This window comes from Phyllostomus discolor, chromosome 6, assembly GCF_004126475.2.
Source record: "Phyllostomus discolor isolate MPI-MPIP mPhyDis1 chromosome 6, mPhyDis1.pri.v3, whole genome shotgun sequence".
Taxonomy (NCBI): Eukaryota; Metazoa; Chordata; class Mammalia; order Chiroptera; family Phyllostomidae; genus Phyllostomus; species Phyllostomus discolor.
Window position 1 is genome coordinate 60,562,976 of NC_040908.2, and position 19,713 is coordinate 60,582,688.

General features: G+C 41.1%; 1 protein-coding gene across 2 annotated transcripts in view; it reads right to left on the reverse strand.

Moving 5' to 3' along the window:
• Nucleotides 1-18,600, reverse strand: part of SUCLG1 (succinate-CoA ligase GDP/ADP-forming subunit alpha) — a 36,919-nt gene extending 18,319 nt beyond the window's left edge. Inside the window, exons 1-5 of one of the 2 annotated variants that reach the window (XM_028517048.2) lie at nucleotides 18,237-18,600; nucleotides 9,669-9,772; nucleotides 6,713-6,829; nucleotides 3,150-3,362; nucleotides 2,945-3,002 (exon numbers count right to left, since the gene is read on the reverse strand). In XM_028517048.2, coding sequence (XP_028372849.1) covers nucleotides 2,945-3,002; nucleotides 3,150-3,362; nucleotides 6,713-6,829; nucleotides 9,669-9,772; nucleotides 18,237-18,333 — 589 coding nt within the window. In that variant the 5' untranslated portion in view covers nucleotides 18,334-18,600. Of the gene's footprint in view, nucleotides 1-2,944; nucleotides 3,003-3,149; nucleotides 3,363-6,712; nucleotides 6,830-9,668; nucleotides 9,773-17,821; nucleotides 17,844-18,236 lie in introns of those variants that run through there. The other variant, XM_036028221.1, reaches the window with a different exon arrangement.
• Nucleotides 18,601-19,713: the final 1,113 nt, after the last annotated feature.

A 19,713-nucleotide genomic window follows, 5' to 3' on the forward strand; every position in this document is an offset into this window, starting at 1 on the left:
TGCATATCTTTAAAGTAACTTCCTAAAGTCTGTGCTAAACCTCCCAAGGATGGAGTGTAACCAGTTCAACCACTTTTTCCCTTGCATTTACAACATTCTTTTCTTTGTTATCTATAAGAAGTAATCAGCAATATCCTTTTCCTTGTTATCTGTAAAAATTAATCACCTAAAGTAAACCTGTACACAATGAATGAGGACGTTCCTTGAGGTAATGCTCCCAGAAAAGCAATAAAAGCCTGTCCAGGCAAGGGTCAGGGCACCCTCTCACAGTGACCATGCTGTCTCTTTTCTCCACAGGACTTCTACAGTGAGTGTGAATTTGTTCATGGCAGCCACAACACATGGACCCCGCTGGTCAGAGTCCACATCAGACATACACTTTTATTTACTCATTACCACAAACTGGAAAGTCACCATAATATTGTACTGCTATCGTAGTACATTAGGTACTCGTATGTCCCAAGAAATACTGACGGGACCAAAAATTCCTTCCTTTTCCTAAATTCTTAGCTTAACGATCTGAAGACCACAAGGCTTCAGAGGAAATTAGCACTGGTATCAAAACAGAAATTGTCAGTGCATATAATCATATTTCCTTCTTCACACTTTCTCAAAGATCTTGTAGTATTACATATTTTCTTTTAGATGAATTTGTTTCAAAGTCCTTTTTCAAAGGAATTAAAAGCAGTGTCCCAGAGGACTGCCTCATCAATGTGTTATAGCCATTCAGAGAACCAAGGTCTAAAGGGTTTATTCCCCTTAACTTCTCAGTGTTTTGGTTTTTAGGTTTATGGGCACATAAGAAAGCAAGGTAGTGATCGGGCAGGTAGCTCAGCACAGGGCACTCCTTCCATGCTCACCTCTGTCCTACAGCCAACCACTCAAGGCAGACCAAAGAGCACAAAGAAGACTCAAGTATGGCAAGAGCACTAAATGGGTCAGGCACCCACTAGAACTCAGATGGTTGATGGAATTCCTTTGGCAAGTCTCCTACTGGCATCAGTGCTGCCAGCTCTAAGAGACATTCATAATAAAGAAAATGACTTTCAACCTAGTCCTATAAACTACACAGCCAACACTCACTTACTATATTGACTACATTTAGTATTATTAATAGTCATGGCCTATAGATAAATTACTGTAACCATCTATTTTTTTTTAAGATTTTATTTATTTATTTTTTTTAGAGAGGGAAGAGAGGGAAGGGAGGGAGAGAGAGAGAGAGAGAGAGAGAGAAACATCAATGTGCGGTTGCTGGGGGTTATGGCCTGCAACCCAGGAATGTACCCTGGCTGGGAATCGAACCTGGGACACTTTGGCTCCCAGCCCGTGCTCAATCCACTGAGCTACGCCAGCCAGGGCCTTGTAACCATCTATTATTGGGCAGAAACAGTATAATTCAGTGAGAGGTGTGAAGAGTAGAACAACAGGAATAATGGACTCTGAAATGTTAATTCGGTTATTACCTTGAGAACTAAATAAATAGCAATACGATTTTCCCTAAAAGTCTGATATCCAAGAGGGCAAAGTAATTATAGGACAGGACACAGAAAAACTAACAATAAAAATACTTGCATATATCCAACGAAGAACTTATATCCAGAATTTTTACAGAGCCCCCAATAATCAACAACTAACATACAATCCAATTAAAAAAAAAAAGGTAAAAAACTTGAATGGGTAATTCACAAAAGACATAAATAGCCAATAACCACAAGAAAAGGTGCTCTACAACATTATCATCAGGGGAATCAAAACCATAATGAGACACCATTTCACTCCCAGTAGAATGGCTAAAATTAAAGATTGACAATACCAAATAATTGTGAAGATGTGGAACGACTACAATGCTCAAACACTGACAGTGGGAAGGTAAAAATGAATAGCCACTTCGCAGAATTATTGTGCAATTTCTTAAAAAGCTTAACAAACTTCAACTCTATTACTTAGCAATTGCATTCCTAGGTATTTTACCCAAGAGAAATGAAAATGTGTCCACAAAAAGAACTGTACATTCACTGTACCCTTATTTATTATAATGGCTCAAACCTGGAAATAATGCAAATGTTCATCAAGGAGAGAATAAACAAATTGTGATATAATTACATAACAGAATATTACTGACAGACCTAGGTAGGCCTAGGAGGAATAGAAAATCACTAGGCGGGAAAACTGTACCGTGGGAAACTGTAGCCTGGGAAAATGCCTGCCGACCTTACCCAGGACAAATAGATGCCTAAGATTGGAGGCTGGGGTCGGCCTATCCGGCATAACAGGATGCAGCTTTAACTTGAGCCTGACAAGGTGTATCAAGAACAATGGGCAGCAGAAATGGCACCCAGCAAACAGCTCTAGCCAATCAGACTCTGACACCCCAACCAGTTACTGTTCGTGGGTTTTTGTGCTTAAAAACCCTGCCCTAAGAACAACCAAGCAAGTCTTAAACTCCTTTGGTTGGCTCCCCAACCTCCCTTAGTTGGCTCCACTTTCCCCACTTTCCCCCATGAGTCTTAACCTCCACAGGTTGGCTGTCCTTTCTCCACTTCCCCCCCATGAGTCCCAACCTCCCTCAGTTGGCTCCTCTTTCCCTCTTATTCCCTGATAATAAACCCTACTACTTAGCTTGCTGCATCCACCTGGTTTCTTGAGCAACTCTGACCTAACAATTACTTAGCAATAAAATGAAATTAACTATTAATACATGCAAACGCATGGAAGAATCCATAGCATCTGAGCAGGAAAGAATCTTTGCCCCCAAAATATTTTCATGGACTCCACAGAATCCTTATGGCTTCTCAAATTCATTTGCTTTAGGATATCGAACTGATTCACTAAAAAACTTCCTTGGCAATTGAAATGAATTCAACTTACAGTCACAAAAATCTGTTTTTAAGTTCTGAGCTTAGGGCAAACAATTTTCTTTAATCTATGAAAACATACTCACCAATTCTTCCTTTTTTGTGAATGTGGCCAGGCATGATACCAATTTTACATTCTCCAGGCTGAAGGAAAGTAAATCATAGTTTCAGAAAAGTGAAAAAAAATTCTCACTCCTAGGACACACATGCAAGTACACTAGACTGACCCAAAGGTAGCCAGCCTCGTGAGAGGCTAAAGCCAGGCTTGTGTATACAAGTTTTTACACTCACATTGATGATTCCAGGGCAGTTCGGCCCAATCAGCCTTGTCTTTCCCTGGCGCAGTAGTTTGTGCTTGACCCGTACCATGTCCTGTTGTGGGATACCTTCAGTTATGCACACAACCAAGGGCACTTCGGCCTCCACAGCTTCATTAATGGCAGCAGCAGCAAAAGGAGGAGGGACATAAATGACAGAAGCTGTAGCTCCTGTCTGTTCTTTGGCCTGAAACATTAACCATGAAGCACTTTATTATTGGTTAAGTCATAAACACTGAAAAACGAATCCAACCCTATGATACAGCCAGGAGACATGGGATGTCTTCATGGCCTCCTCTCTACCCCCTTGGAATGCCACTGAACTTATAGGTTCTGTGACACCCCTCAGGTGATGGTATATCAGTGAACCTGAAAGCACAGCCTGACGTGCATTTGTGTCCCTTCATTCCGGTGGTCTTGTTTACTTTTGTGGTTTACAAAACACTGTATCACCTATTCACTCCCCAAGACCCTATACCTCCTCAGGAGAAAAAGGACTATTGAGTCCCTGAGCCTTGGAACTAGACTCTCAAACATGTGTTTAAAAACATATTATACTTGATAAATATAACTGACAGAAAAAATGGAATGTTTTTAGCTGACAATTTTTACTCTAAATGCATATTTATTAAAAATGAACTAAAATGCCTAAGTATAAATGGCCACAGAATAAGAATGGGTGAAATAAGCATTAGGGTATACACTAAATCATTCCTCACAATGCAAAACACTAAAAGACCATCAATTTGACCCTCCTTTTCCTCTCTGGACACAAGCCTGTGTTGGGTCTTTACATTCTCTACATGTATATCAATACAGATGTAGCCCTCTTTCTACTTCCATATGTGGCCATGTCTCTTCTACTGTAATGGAAGCTCTGAAGATTATCATTGATCTCTGACTCTCCAAAAAGCAGCACCTATTCTGTGGGAGGCTCTATTCAGGTCTCAGTTAAGACTTCCCCACAATCCTGCATGCCTCGATGCTGAGGCCAAAAGATATTAAGTAACTTGCATGAAGTTACACAGCTAGGAAGTGGCAGAGCCAAGATTCAAACCTATGTCTATTTGATTTCAAGTGTCTATTCTTTTCAGTTACAGCAGGCTACCTCCCTGCAAGTGTTCAAATGTAACTTAAGTCGTGCTATAATTCAAAAACTTTTGGAATGCTGTGCCATGGGATTTCACAATGGTTAATACAAATACATTACATAACAGACAGGTACAACTAGAAGGGGGCAGAAATAAAACACAGCAATTCTCCACATTCCCAGAAACTGAGAAGTTTTCTCTACTGTGTCTCTAATAAAAAGAGGCATCTTGACGATGACAGAAGAACGAGGTCAAAGGATGCTGACAGATCACCCACTAATGATACCAGGGGTTAAAAATAATTTTTAAAAGATTTTTTTATTTATTTTTAGAAAAGAGAAAGGAGGGAGTAAGAGGGGGAGAGAAACATCACTGTGTGGTTGCCTCTCGCACGCCCCCTACTGGGGGCCTGGCCTGCAACCCAGGCATATGCCCTGACTGGGAATGGAAGCAGCAACTCTTTGGTCCAAGGGCCCGTGCTCAACCCACTGAGCCACAGCAGCCAAGGCTAAAAATAATTTTTTTTTTAAAAAAAAAGTCTGTTCAAGGTGGTAAAAGAGAAAGGAGAACATAAGAAATAAAAAGTAGGTTGGAACCAAAAGTCAGATCATAGGCATGTAGGTATTTTATGAAAATACATCCCACGGTTCTCTACCTCTTAAGGCTACAAATATTGTCAGAAGCTGAACCGTAACAATGGATAACAGACATCCACCCTACTCATTCAGAAAGCTCATTGTAAGAACTGAAAAAGTGAGAAATAAACAGTATCTGTCAAAGAACTTACAGAATATTCCAAATAGCATATCTGTTTGTATCATGATGAATCATAAATGAATTGCTTAGTAACAAAAACATTCTTTAAAAGAAAGCAAAAAAAGCTAATGACAGAGTCAAATCTACCCAGAGGAACTATGAAAGCAGCTCCTCTCTATATTCTGTGATCATAAAAGCAGCCAGAATATACTTTAAGGGGAGGAAAAACAAAACAATTAAAGCAAAAAGACTTTAAATGATTCCTTTATAGACCATATGATTTTTAACTTTTTTTAACTCTTTAAAATACAATACACTTAAAGCACACACGACATAGTACACCCTATTTTCAAATTTAAAGTAAAATAAAAAGTTAAAATTTGAATATTTGTGTTTTTCTACATCTTAGGATTCAGAGTATAAATTAACTTCAATTTGAATTTAGCATTCTGAAAAGAGATTGTCTATAACTCTGTACTTTAATGAAAAACTGCTCTGGCTGGTATGGCTCAGTGGATTGAGTGCCATCCTATAAACCAAAGGGTCACCAATTCGATTCCCGGTCAGGACACACACCTGGGTTGTGGGCCAGGTCCCCAGTATGGGGCATGTGAGAGGCAACCACACATTGATATTTCTCTCCTTCTCTTTCTCCTTACCTTCCTTCTCTCTAAAAATAAATAAATAAAATCTTTTTAAAAATAAAATAATTTAAAAATTTAAAATGTAACACTTTAAAACATGCCCTAAAAGAAAGAGGAGAGCTGTATATATATTTTTTATCATTAGTACATCACTCCAAAGTACTGTTTATTTCCTAGATGTTTTTAATTAAATAGTCAAGAATTTGTACTACTATTTCCTTTAAAATATTTTTTTGCATTCATTCATGTTAAGCGTAGAAAGAAATCACACAGGGCTTAAATTAACTCTCTACAAAGGCAAAAATGAGATGTGCAAAACACTATAAAATTTAACTTTGCATACCTTTATATCATCTGAATTTGTATAATAAGCACATACTCATTTTATAACAAAGAATTAGAGTTAAGTTTAAAAATCATTTTTAAAATATTAAGAAATCAACAATTTGGGGAAAAGGAACTCTGTGATTTGCCAATCTAACTCAGCAGCTCGGCTTTTTCACACAGGAACACCACACTACTACTTCCTCTGAGCCAGGCTAAGCCTGCCACTTATCAGTTGGACCCTTAACCTCCCTGCACCAGTGATACCCTTGTCTTTAAAATGGAGGTGATAACAGCACCAACCTCAGAGGGCTGTGGTGAGGCCAAATGAGGCAATGTACACGAAGCACCCAGCTCAGTGCCCGGCAAAAAGCCCATGCTCAGTGTTAGGTGGCGAATGCTGACATGCACACTACTAACATCTGGGAAGAAGACGAGAGAAAGGGTGACAAGCCAGAGAAGAGCCAAGCCACAGCTCTTCTTCCCCAAAGAGCTTACATATGCCTATAAACAAAAGTGACACAAGCCACGGAGAAAACATCCTCAGCGTAGGTAACTAAAGTGACCCCACTGCTTTTTACTGTGAATTAAATTTCTCTAGGTTACTGGATTTTAAAACGGCAAGTGACTCTCTCAAAAGGGGCACATTTAAGATCTTTATCCAAAGTATGCTCACTGTCCCCTGCTTTTCTTTTCCTGCCACACACAGGGACATTACTTACCTCCTTCACAGTATTAAAGACTGGTAAGCCCAGGTGCATCTGGCCTCCTTTCCCTGGAGTGGTTCCTCCAACGAGTTTGGTGCCATATTCCAAGGCCTGCTGGCTGTGAAAGGTGCCCTGCGGGGAAAAAAGCATAAGACTCATGAGAAAAGACAGGCTGAGAAACCTAAAGGCAATCTTCAGCAAGTTGGACAAAGAAAACAAACAAGTGAACTACTTCTTACAATGTAACAGTAACATATATCCAGCATTCTCATCAACTTACTGAACGTAGCTTTAAACCATGAAGCCAAGCAGGCCTCCGCAGAGCCGAAAGAGCTGTGACTGAGGATCAGACACACCCTCATATTGACTTACAGTGACCAGAGGGGAGAGGAGAGGGAATTTCAGGGGGGAATGGGTAAGGTTTACAGGAACAAATTTGGAGGACACATGGACAAAAACTAGGGGTGGGGGGTAATGGGGGGGAAGGGGGGAGGGTTGGGTGGGTGAGCTGGAATGGGAGTAGGGGAGAGAAAATTGTACTTGAACGATGATTAAAATAAAAAAAATTTAAAAATAAATAAATAAATAAAAACACCTCTTTTTCACTGCTGTTTGGCTCCCGATGTCTCACATTCCTCTTTACTCAACTTAAAATCCACAATCATTATAATCACACAGCAATCTTGGCTCTCTCTCACTTCAACTTATACATCTGGCAGAGTCACAACCTTAATTAAATCCAATTCTCTAAGTTGGCACATTTGCAGCCAAACAGTAGCTGAAGAAAAAAAAAAAAACTATACTAACTGATCTCGCTTTAAATTAATGATTACTAACTAACCTTAAGTAAGCCTTTTAAGCTATGCAAACAACATCCTGTATTACCCTCTCGCTTCTCCACCTTGGCACTATTGACATTTTAGACACATTCACTCTGTTGTGGGAGACTGTCCTCTGCTTTGTGTAATGTTTAGCAGCACCTCTGCCTTCTCAGTAGATGCCAGCGGCACACCCTTTTCCCCTCCAGTTGTAACAACCGAAAATGTCTCCAGGGACTGAACGACTCTTTTCACTAGGCCTCTGGGGCTCCACCTCCCTTCTCTTTCTCTCTCTCCTTAGACATCTCTTTTTCATATAGATGTGTGCCCTTGTGATCTCATCCCTTATCGTGGCAATAAATATCCCTACGGGGATCCCCCATACACATACACACACACACACACACACACAGCCCAGGCCTTTGCCTTGAATCCCATACACACATGCCCACTGCCTGTCTAGTATCTTCACTGGGCAACTAGTAGGCATCCTAAACTTAAAGTGCCCCCCACTGAGTTCCTGATCACTCCCCTCAACAGGCTACACATGTGAATTAGTAACAACTCCACTCACCACAGGTATTCGGACCAATAACACCGAAGTCACCCTTGATATTTCTCTTTCCCTTACTTACATCTCACATCAGATACATCAGTAAATCTTATTGCCCTACCTTCTAAATAAAACTGACATCTCCCCCTTTCTATGGCTTCTGCCTTGGCCTAAGCCACCATCAACTCTTGACAGAACATTGCCCTTGCTCCCTTTCAATCCATTCTCAACAGAGCAGCCAGTGTTCCTGTTAAGGCATAAGGAAAATCATGTCACTCCTCTACTCAAACCTTCCAGTGGTTTCTAGCTCCTTCACAGTAAAAGCCAAACTCCTTACACTGCCCTGCAAGTCGGTATCGGAGCAGCCCTTCTCTGAACCCTTACCTGCCTGACCTCATTCACTGCTCTCCCATTTCACACCAGTCACAGTGGCCTTGACCTCCACTCAGAGTACCATGCCCTCCTCCCCACCAATAATACACTGCTCCTACGTATCCACGTGGTTCACTCCCAAATCTCATTTAGAGCTTGACTCAGAGATCAGGCTTCCACTGACCACACGAGATAAAGCCCTGCCTTCCCCATCCCCACCACCAGGACTCCACAAACTTACACACAGTCCTCCTTTCTCTGGTTTATTTTTCCCATAGCATTTATACCTTCTAACGTAGCACATAACTTCTTCACTGATTTTGTTGATGTATTTCTCTCCTTGGCAACTAAAATGTAAATTCTATGAAGGCAGTGATTTCTGTCTACTTTGCTCACTGCCAGATAGCATCTAAATCAACACATTCTATATAGTAGGCTCTCAACAAGTACTTACTGAAAATTTTATGGATCTATGCTGACCCAACTACTTAAATTCTACTAAAGACATAAAAAACAGGCCTTTAGAGGGACTCAAAAGTTTCTTAATTCAACTTCTCCACTTTTCAAACTAGGAAACTGACTTGTCTAAGGTCAGTAATGGAATTTTGGAAAGAAAAACAGCCCTCTCTTTCAAGCAGTGCTATTCAAAATATACAGACTTGCTGGTCTGCAGTGACATAGACACACACACACACACACACACACACAAAAGGCAAAATAAAATATAAGATGAAAGGTCAACGTGCTGCTAACTAGCCTATCTCAGATCCCATGAGCCTCTCAGGGTTGAGCATTTCCCCACACTGAAGGCCAATCCGTGTTCAACTGTATTTTTTTGTTTATTTATTTGTCTGTTTGCTTGTTTTTTGTACAAGGCCTAAACACAAGCCATGTGCTTTACCTAGTGCTTAATTAAGAAAATCCTGATCTGTTCCAACGCTGGAAGAAAACCAGTGGTGTTATACCTGCTGCGGAAGAATATGTGGGTTTACAACATAATAAAACCCTTAGGAGGAATTTTCAAGGTAAGTTTAAACACAATTTCCATTTTACAGGCTGAGTATAGTAACTGACTTGCTCCTAAGGCACAACTCCACTGTGATACTCTATTACTTTTCTGCCACCATCATGTATTATAATTTTTGTTATATTAAAAAAATAGAAAATCATTAAAACATTTTTTTCATTCTCTAGTACATGTCTTTTTTAAAAACCACGAAACACATACCTGCTTACCAGTGAAACCCTGGCAAATAACCTTTGTATTTTTATCAATATAGAGGTGTTTCCGGGAAGCTGTATAGGAACAATGCCGAATTCCATTCTGTTGCACTGAAAAGTAAAGCAATATGACACATTACAATTTTTCTAAACTTCTGGCCCATCCACAGAACTTGATGACAAAAAAAAAAATCTTCTAAAGCAGAAGCTTTCTTGCAATCACGGCAACTATAAATGTCACTTTTTAAATGAGTCACATTGACTACAGAAATAGATTCGAGAGGGGAAAAAAAAAACAAAACACCTGTTCTATTTTCCAGGATCCCCTTTACTGAGAACAACAATCTTGAAGCTTTTTCTGAGCTGACAGAGAAAAGCTCAAGTTTATAATCTTCATTCCTCAAAAGGAAGCTGGGACTGAAAGACAAATGGCTCAAACTAAACCCAAGGACTGAAAACCAGGTATCTCTCCTATTACTACTGTTTCCTAAACAGCCACATGCCTTCCCCAGGGGACCCAACCTTTTTAAGCCCAAGATCTATAAACAACAAGTGAAAGAGAAAAAGGTCGTCAAAACTAGTAAGAACTCTACAAATCATTCCCCAACAATAATACTAACATTAACTGCTGACATTAAGTATTGACATTAAATGTTAAGTTTCAGAATAAAATTTATCTAAAATATAACCAAGGTTATGTCATAGAACATAATTTATCTAAAGTAATCCAAAATTAATTTGATCTCTTCTGATATAAGACTTAAGACTTTACACATAAAAGAAATAGGGAAAATAAAATAAATAGGAAAAGCAGATGTGGGAGAAACATTCAAAAAAAGAAAAGTTATTTTCATCAACCTATCTCAACATAAACTGAGAAATCTAAATAGTTACTAAAGCCAGCTCCCCATATCTCAAAAATCAGTAGAAAACAGAGAACAGATGAAGTAAAACCGTGGGCTGCTACGAACTACCTTTGTTTCGAGCCCCAAACTGCTGTCTCTGGGGCCCATGCCCAGTCCTTTCAAAGTGCTAGACTGCCCACTTACAACTGAGGTAGCCCAGAAAAGCTAGCCCCGGAAAAGAACATCTTGTCACTTGTTTGTCCATGTTCCACTCCACACTTTTCACCTTGAATCGCTGCCTCATGCTCTCCTAAATCCTTGGACCTTAGGTTTTATAAACAATCTGCATCTGGCCCTCTGAGTCATCTCCAACTCACACACCGAGCACGGCTTCTAATAACTCTGAATGTTGTAGCCCCCTCTACCTGCAGGAAAGAGGCCTACACCTCACCCTTATCAAGAAGACTTATCAGGAGAGGAGTCTTCTGTGTGCACAAGAACTGCTGGATGACAAACAACTGCATTCTTCAACTAGACTGTGCTGAACAAAGGGCCATAAGGGAGCACTGAGGGTCAAGTTCTGGCACACTGGGCACAGCTAAGCATCTGAACCTGGGCCAGTGGACACTCCAACAGGAATTTGTGACCTAAGAGCCCACCCCATCCAGTGAGGTCACTCAAGGCCCATTCTTGTCCTTAGCTGCCGGTTTTCCAGCTGGATACCCACAACACTTACGAAAGAGCTATACCCTTTCCTCCCCAGCTGTTATTCCCTGTAGAATATGCTCCACCAGCCCCAACCCCTTTTCCTGGAATCTCCAATAACGGTCTATCTACGGGGAGTTTTCAGACAGGAAAGCAGAAGATTTCATTCTACTGTGAGGGGAGAGAGGGATAAAGAAGGTAGGGTTAAGGAATGGATCCCTCATCGGGGCTACCTCCAAACTGAGCCCTGGGCTACCAGCAGTTCATTCCTAAAACCTGATGCCTGACCTCCCAACTCCTAAAAAAAACGGTTTGTGTTCCTGGCCATGGGTAATGTCTCAGGAACTAAAAACTCCCTTCACCTCTGCCCTAGTCACGGCCCCCCGCAACCAAGCTTGGCCCCATACCATCCAAACTAACACCTACACCTACACTGCAGAGAGAAACCAGCCACAGGTCCTAGATAAGGAATCACTGACCATCACTTCCCTCCTTTTTTGGAATGCTGCTCTAGAACATGTAGGTCAACTGAAGGAGATGTTGGCAATCAAAATGGCCTCTGAACCCCAGAGAAAAACCCTGCGGCGCCCCCAGCTAGCCATGATGGTATTCTGTAAGCACCACAATGCTCTTTTAATCACTGACACTCACTGCACACCAGAGGATGAACCTGCCCTGGTCCTTTACACCAAGCACACTCTCCCAGCTGCCAGGGCTTGAAGAGGACCTGCAGGCCAGCTATGCATTATAAATCCCTCACAGTACTTTTTGCCTTCTCTTACAGTTTCAAGTGACACATCCTCCAGCTAGGACCAACTTTCAGGCTCCCACCGCTCCACGCCACCATGACCATGACACATGCAACAACTGGTGGGTATATTTAAGATAATACTGTTACTAAGTCAGTGGTCTTACCACTGTTTACATTATAGAATTAAGGAAGTTCTTTCTCTTTTACAAGTAGTTTGTATTCAGATTAAAACAATGCAAAACATGCTTACATTCCAAATAAAATTCATCAAATTTTAAGTCACCTGTTTCTTCCCCACTTGATGCAATCCAAAGCCCAGATTCACAGGCTGGAGGCCTCCCATGAGAGCAGTCTCTCCTCATCGCCACCTCCATACCTCTTCACCTTCCCTCCCGCCTCTCCACCACCCTCTCTAACTTGGGCTGGTATAGAGTGCAAACTACTAGTTGCTATAAACATTAAATGTGTCAGACTGGCTCTTTGCATTTTCTTTGCAAAATCAATCACTACTTGATTTCTTTTCAACCCAAATCATCAATCAGTATCTTAAATTATGAAAAAAACTTATTATACTTCTGCTGAAGAATTCAAAGAAATTTACTATAGAAATCTTCAACTATCTGTCCAATCCTTGAAGAGGTTCAATCATAGTTAGGTTTTAAACACAAACCTGAGCTCTGTGTCAAAACCAGGAAATAACTAGAGTAAAGCTATTGCCTGAAGTTAAATTCAGGACACAGGGCATACATTAGTGGCCAAACCATCTTGCAAATAGTTCCCACTTTTCAACTAGACAGTTAATGCACTCAATTTGCTGAGAATGTCACTTGCATTAATTAATATCTGTTCATTAAATAAAACACTGCACAGGGAGGAATTCTTAAACTATACATTACACTCATGACTTGTAAATACAATGGGGGTGAGGGGGTTGTAGGGGACCTGGGACTAGGAAAAATGGAACCTGCAAATATTTCCTTGTGGCATATAATACTTATGCCACACACTGTATGATGGATACAAACATTTTGTTACCTTCTTTACTGCATTATTTCTAAGTAAAATTAAAGTTATTTCTAGATTATTTCAAGTATCACCCGAGTGTTTTCAGGAGTTCTAACTGTAAATCCCCGAGTGTAAGGACCACGTGTTGTGTACCACAGTGCCACCCGCAGACCATGGCATGGTGCCTTACAGAACAGGCACACAGAAAACGCGTGAGTTCAGCACCAGCAGCAAGGTCTGTAAAAGAAACACTTATATCAAGCAAAACGTCCTAAGTTCCACCTCTTTTCTGTGTGATTTGGGAAATGTCAGTCCCATACTCCCACTCATCATAACAGGAGGGGGGATACATCTATTTTTGTATATGCAAAGATCCCAGGTTTTCCTAAGATCTGTAGATTGCATGTCCAGTCCTAAATGCTACTAGCTAGATCCAGTACAAACTCCATGCTTTTTTTTTTTTAACAAATGAAATCCAGAAGCAGTAATGTAATACAAGTGGACTGTTTCACTACTGGAGAACAGAAAGAGCTTAGAGCAAAACATACCACGGGCAAGTTATGACAGTGACAGACCACTAACAAGAGAGACAACTGATGACAGAAAAATGGTAAATCAAATATGAGGAGGCACCTGACTTTACTAATACTAAGAAAATGAGCATTTTAAACTAAGCATCACAGCAGCAGGAAGGCCTGTGGCTGGGCACCAGGAAAAATTTCCCAGTGGTGAAGGCTGTAGCTGCCAGCCACACCTTGGGCCACCTAAAGGGGATGTGGCAGAGACTCATTCTCTTCAGGTTCTCAGATATTGGCCACCCTAACCTTGGGACTGAGTCCCAGGAGTAGCTGAGAACACAGTCCCAGAAATCAGACAGGCCTGGGCCTAAATGTAAGCTCAGCTGTTCACCAGCCACGTGACCTGGGGGAAGGTCTTTTGATCTCCCTCAGCCTGTCTTCCCATCTGTAAATGGAGTAACAGCTGCCCACGAGGTTGCTGTGATGTTGATATGAGATGATGCCTCTAAATTGGGTAGGAAAATGCCTGTTATATGCTCCCAATATTGGGTTCACACCCTGTGTGAGTACAAAGGTAAATCAGCTCATAAAAAGAGAGCACATATAATTCACATTTTAAAGTAAATCCAACCAGAATGTTTTAATGTATGTCTTCATATATACCTTATACATGTTTATGTGTAAATATACTAATCCATGCCTATATATAATGTATATATGCACAGACACATGTAAGTTTCTAACATATGAAACATTTTGAAAGTGGCAGTCGCACTGTAAAAATAGGGATAATACTATGTACCTCATGGGCAATTTGAGAATTAAATGAGTTTGCAATATATAGAGCATATAAAATAATGCCTAGGCTAGAACAAGTGCTATTTCACTATTAGCTACTTATTATCATTATTATTACTGATGCAGAATGAGAAGACCAGACTGCTCTGAGGTGTTCATTGCTCTAAGCTATCTGCCTGGTACTAGGAATTCAGGGCAGAACAAGATGGACTCAGGCCCTAAGCTAAGAATCAAAAGTGCAAAATGTAACACAGGCTATGAAGGAAAGGGACTGAGAAATCTAAGAAGGACATATTTGCGGCAAGAGTGATAAATTTGCATCAGTCAGCCACACGCTGAGTCTTCTTCCACCTAGCGAGCAACCACATCATTTATAAAGTGGCAGCAGGACTAATGAAGCTATGGCCAAAGAGCCTGAATATGACTCAAACCACAGTAGCACGTTCCTGACCAAGTCTGAGATGCTGCTCAAGAACACACTCCTCCCCAAACTCCCCTCTCAAACTGCATCCTTGTCACTCATTTATTCATGCCTGTACTCATGAATCTAACAAATGTACTTCTATTAATGAATTATGCATATATTAATATATTGTGCATAACAAATGTACTTCTATTAATATATTATACATATATTAATATATTGTACATATTAATAATATATATTATACACACGTAATAGTAACACACATACACTTATTAAGATTATGTATATGGAATATACATAATATAATGCCTATTATGTTCCCTAACTATTGAACCTTAAAACACAGTGGAGTAGCTCAACAGCCACTTACTCCCAAACCCAACCCCAGGCAATCCACTACTCAAATGTAAAAGTATTTTTTAGTTCAGTATTTGCTTACAAATCAAGCTTAACTGTAAGTACCTTATCTCATCAAATCTAAAACACTGATTTTAAGAAAAACTATTATGTACTGGGAAGAAAGAAAAATGCTGCCAATTAATTGTAAGAAACCGTCAATAACAAGATACATCCTAATTTTAGAAATGTTATATTTAAAAAAAAAAGTGAGTCTATAGCAACAAAATGCCTGTCCTTTGGTGAGATGAACTTGTTCCCTATTCTCAGAAATTATTTTGAACATCCCCAATTATGCGTCTATGGAGGAACAATTTTGATGTGAGAAAATCAAATCACTTTTTCCTCCCTACATCGGTGCATTTAGATCAAGGCCATCTTATAGTTCTGAAATATTAAGATGTGGTTCTTAGATGCAATGGCAATAGATACTAGTATCAGAAACATCACTGTTGAGGGTCCCCTTTTCCCAACCACACCTCCAAATGTTTTCCCAGTTCCAAAAACAGGCCCACACAATTTGGCAAACACATGGCAAAGGCAGGTGGAACCTTTGAGCAAGATAATCAGTCACCTTCTCGAGAAACCACTGGGACTGCCAAAAAACAAACAAACAAACATCGGAGCTTCAAAACAGGAGGCGCATAGCATCACAGAGCATGTATTAGAGGAAAGGTCACTGTGGAGTCAGAAGACCTGCACTCTAGTACCTATTCTGACACTGGCTAGGAAACATACTGGGCTTATTTCCTCATTTATCAAACAAAGGTATGGAATTGTAAGGTTCACTCTTCCTCCCAATTTCTTCTAGAAGATCCAACTTACAGGAGCTCCTGGGCTTATGTTTAAAATGACACGGATTGCTTTATGCTTCTTGAAAAACTTTACTCAACTTTAAAGGTGCCTATAAAAATAAGCTTTTCCTGAAAAGCCTCCTTTTCATTTTACTTTCTCTCCCACTTTAACTGGATTATCTACCATTTTTTAAAACCTATAAAACTGAGTTTTTTCACTCAGAAATTTCTAAACATTCCAGGCTGACTCCAACAGAGTGCTATTAAGGCATATACAAGTGTCTGGGATTTATTTCCTAACTCAAATCAATATTGCAACACTTATGACCTGCAACACAAAATGTACCATCAAATAAATCTTAAGAGAATGGAGGGAATAAACCACCCCACCACACCCCCAGCATTTCTGGCTTTATTAGTAACTTCAGAGCCTAATTTGTAAATATCTTTATAAAAAGTTTGCAAGGTGGTATTGTTGTGGGTGCTGTTTTTCAAGCAGGGGGAAAAATGGGCTTAGAAATGTGGCATGAGAAAGATCTGGAGGATTTAGGGCTTTTCATACATCAAAAACTAGTCTGTAACTGCTCTAACACAGGAGATAATTTGGTCTCCATCTGAGACCTCTCAGACCCTTAATTAACAGGTTGATCACATGACCAGGATAACTGAAGACAGCCCCAGCAACAGAAAGTTAAAGCAGATAATCTCTTAAAACCTCATGATCCTGAGAGTCTAGGAAAAAAGAACTTTCAGTTCTGTGAAAGGACTGCTCATTGCTAAGGGTGGATTAAAGACCCTGATCTTTTGGACATTCTCCCTTTCTTCTCTAGACTCTCCTGCAACTAAGACATGCACACAAGCTAAGATTTTTTCAGAAACTCAGAGGAGCAAAGACCCCATGAGAAAGACATGGGTATAACTAATGCCTTTCTTCCTTCTGCCCACACCACTTTCAAATGCCCTTTAAATTATACAGTAAGAATCTCCAGAAAACTTTGCCAAAGAAATCCAACTCTTTCCTCCTTAACAACAGTATTCCAGACTTTGTCCTCAAGTAATCCGATAACTAAGTGTAGCTATTGAGCACACATCCATTGCTAGACACTTTTAGAATATAACCTTCTCGAGATATGAATTGTCTCATCCAATATACAGTTTTAGCAGAATTAAGAGCAATGCAGAAGGAAGAAAACTAATGTTAGTGTCTATGTCATATCAGGTACTTTATATAAATTGTTTCATTCGTTCAGCACAATGAACACAGATCATCTATTATGTCATCATTGCTAGAATGCACATTTTTTCACTTTTAACATGTCTTAAATCAGGATGCACTTGACAACCAATGGTGGGTCACAATTTTAATTAGCAGTCATTTTCCACTGTTAATGACAGACAAAACAATGGTGCATCTTACAAACGATGATACCTTGAATTCATTAAAATAAGGTATTATTTTCATGGGACATGAAACAGAAACTGAGAAATAGAAACGCCCAGAGTTATTACACAGACTGTAAGGGACTGGCCAGATTTCAAACCCTGATGTCTGTCTGATTCCAAAGTCTCTTCCTACACAACCTACCTAAAAACAGAGACTTTGAACACGGCAAGAATTTTCAATAGTCAGCGTTATTCAATGACTAGAAAACTTGGGTATTAAGTTTTCAGGAACTGAGGGTTCACACCACCTGGCGCGAACATTGCAAATAAGCTGGTTAACGTCCCGGCCAACCCTAAGCTTCTAGAAGTCTTCTAGGCTTTGCTGACTCTGGTTACTGAACCTACTTCTCTTTGCTAGTCCCACAACGTACATTAAAGATAGCTGGAAATGTACGACACTTCTACACATGCAACAATCTTATTACCCACCCCCGTTAGTACTAAGTAATACAGGAGGTAGGTACTAAGACATACCTACCTCCCATACCTCTAACTCCAGACGCTCACCCTCTCAGCTGAGCTCATTCTGAACCACCTCACGTCTCACTCCTAAGTAGGCCAGTCTGGATGCTGCCCCCATCCCACCACTCACCACTGCTGACATGGCAAGAGCAAGCAAGCCACCAGGTCTGCCTGGCCCTCAATTTCGAAACCTGGCTCAGCCACTCGACTTCTCCAGCTGCCAGCAGCCTAAGTCACGCCTCCACCCCACACACATCCAGCAAAGTTCCCTGGACCCCAGAGGGTCCCCGATTTGGGACCAGATTCTCGCAGCTCCCGGCCCCGCCAAGGTCCCGCCCCAGGGAGGCTAGCCGTGGCCTGCAAGAGGACAGTGGGGCCTGCGAGGCCAGGAGCTCGCAGAGGCTGGAGCAGAGAGTCCCCGCCTGACTCACAGAGGAAGGAGCGCGACAGAAGGCGGGCAGCGGTGAGGCCACTGCTACCGGAGGCCATGGTTGGGGTAGCAGCGGCAACGGCAAGGGCTGCGGTCATCCACCAATGACACTCCTAGGCCCCCGGGGACCTGTCAGAGGCCAAGGCCTGAGGAGGAAGCGGGTGGCCAGATCAGTCGCCTGAATTTCCTTCCGCAAAGACCTCTTCAACCAAACACTGGGAATCGCAGGTGGAGAAGCAAAAAGATGTTTTAACACAAAAGGGGACAAAAACTTCGCTCTCCCCCGGAAATGTGGGTTTGAGCTAATATTAATTACAACGGCAGCTTAGTAAAAACCCTACGCGAGGCTGGTCACCGCGTGGCACTGTGGGAAATGTAGTCTTTTGAGGGCCGCGACTCAGTAGTTTAAGCGGGGCGGAGCGAGCTGCGGGGAAAGCAGGCAGGAAAGGAAGTCAAACTCCGGAGTTGAGTTGGCGAAAGCAGTGAGACAGGGTGCGAAGAGCAGTAGAGAACTTCACGTGGCCCTTGGCCAATCTGCACCTCATTTTCTTCGTCTGGCATATGGAAAGCGTAACACTCCTCAGCTCCCTGAAAGGATTACCATCGGTAATCCGTAGGCGTCTAAACACCTGAGCTAGTGTCCAGGGAGGGTAAGTACGAGAAAGACCAAAAGATACCTTACGGACACTGAATTTCTGGGAATATGGATCTTTTAAAGGTAAAACAAGCTATCATTGGTACAGCCTTTGACCAGCACTAAGTAAAGGAGCGCCTCTTCCCTGGGGCTCCTGGACGACTGAAGTTATAGGTCAAGCGAGACCTCTCCCACTTTGCACAAACCTTTCCAGCATTACTCTTCTGTAAGAGCTTTAGAAGGAACCTCAAAGAGTCCTAGAGTCAAAGAGTAAGCAAGAGATAAAGTAATCCACCTCCCTACTTCCAGCTGTGCCCCTGAGATTCCTCATCACTATCATCAATGAAATTATAGTGATGATTCATATAAGCAGTCACTATCATTTACACTGAGCTCTGTGGTGTACAAGTGGGATTACCCAAGCAGATTGTCCAATGTGATCTCTATGACCCAAATGTTGTCAGTCCAGGTGGGGCTTGACTGCACACAAAATCCCTCCCTCATCTAAAGGATCCTGTCGGTGGTTTCCAGAAAGCAAAATTTCCTCCCAGCCTTTACCTGATAATAGTTATGCTTTTAGTTTCATTTAATTGGTAAAATGCATGATGACAAAAATATAATTTTGGTATGATTTTCATGAATTATTTCCACAAGGGCAGGGATTTTAGTTTCTTTTGTACACTGATGTCTCCCCAACACCCAGAACACTGCTTGGCACAAAGAGACGACTTATTATTTGTTGAATTGAACTGAACTGATGTATAAGAGAAATAGCATATACATTAGTTTCTTGAATCCACACACAGTGTTGGATGATATTTCAATCCCTCATAATTATGACACC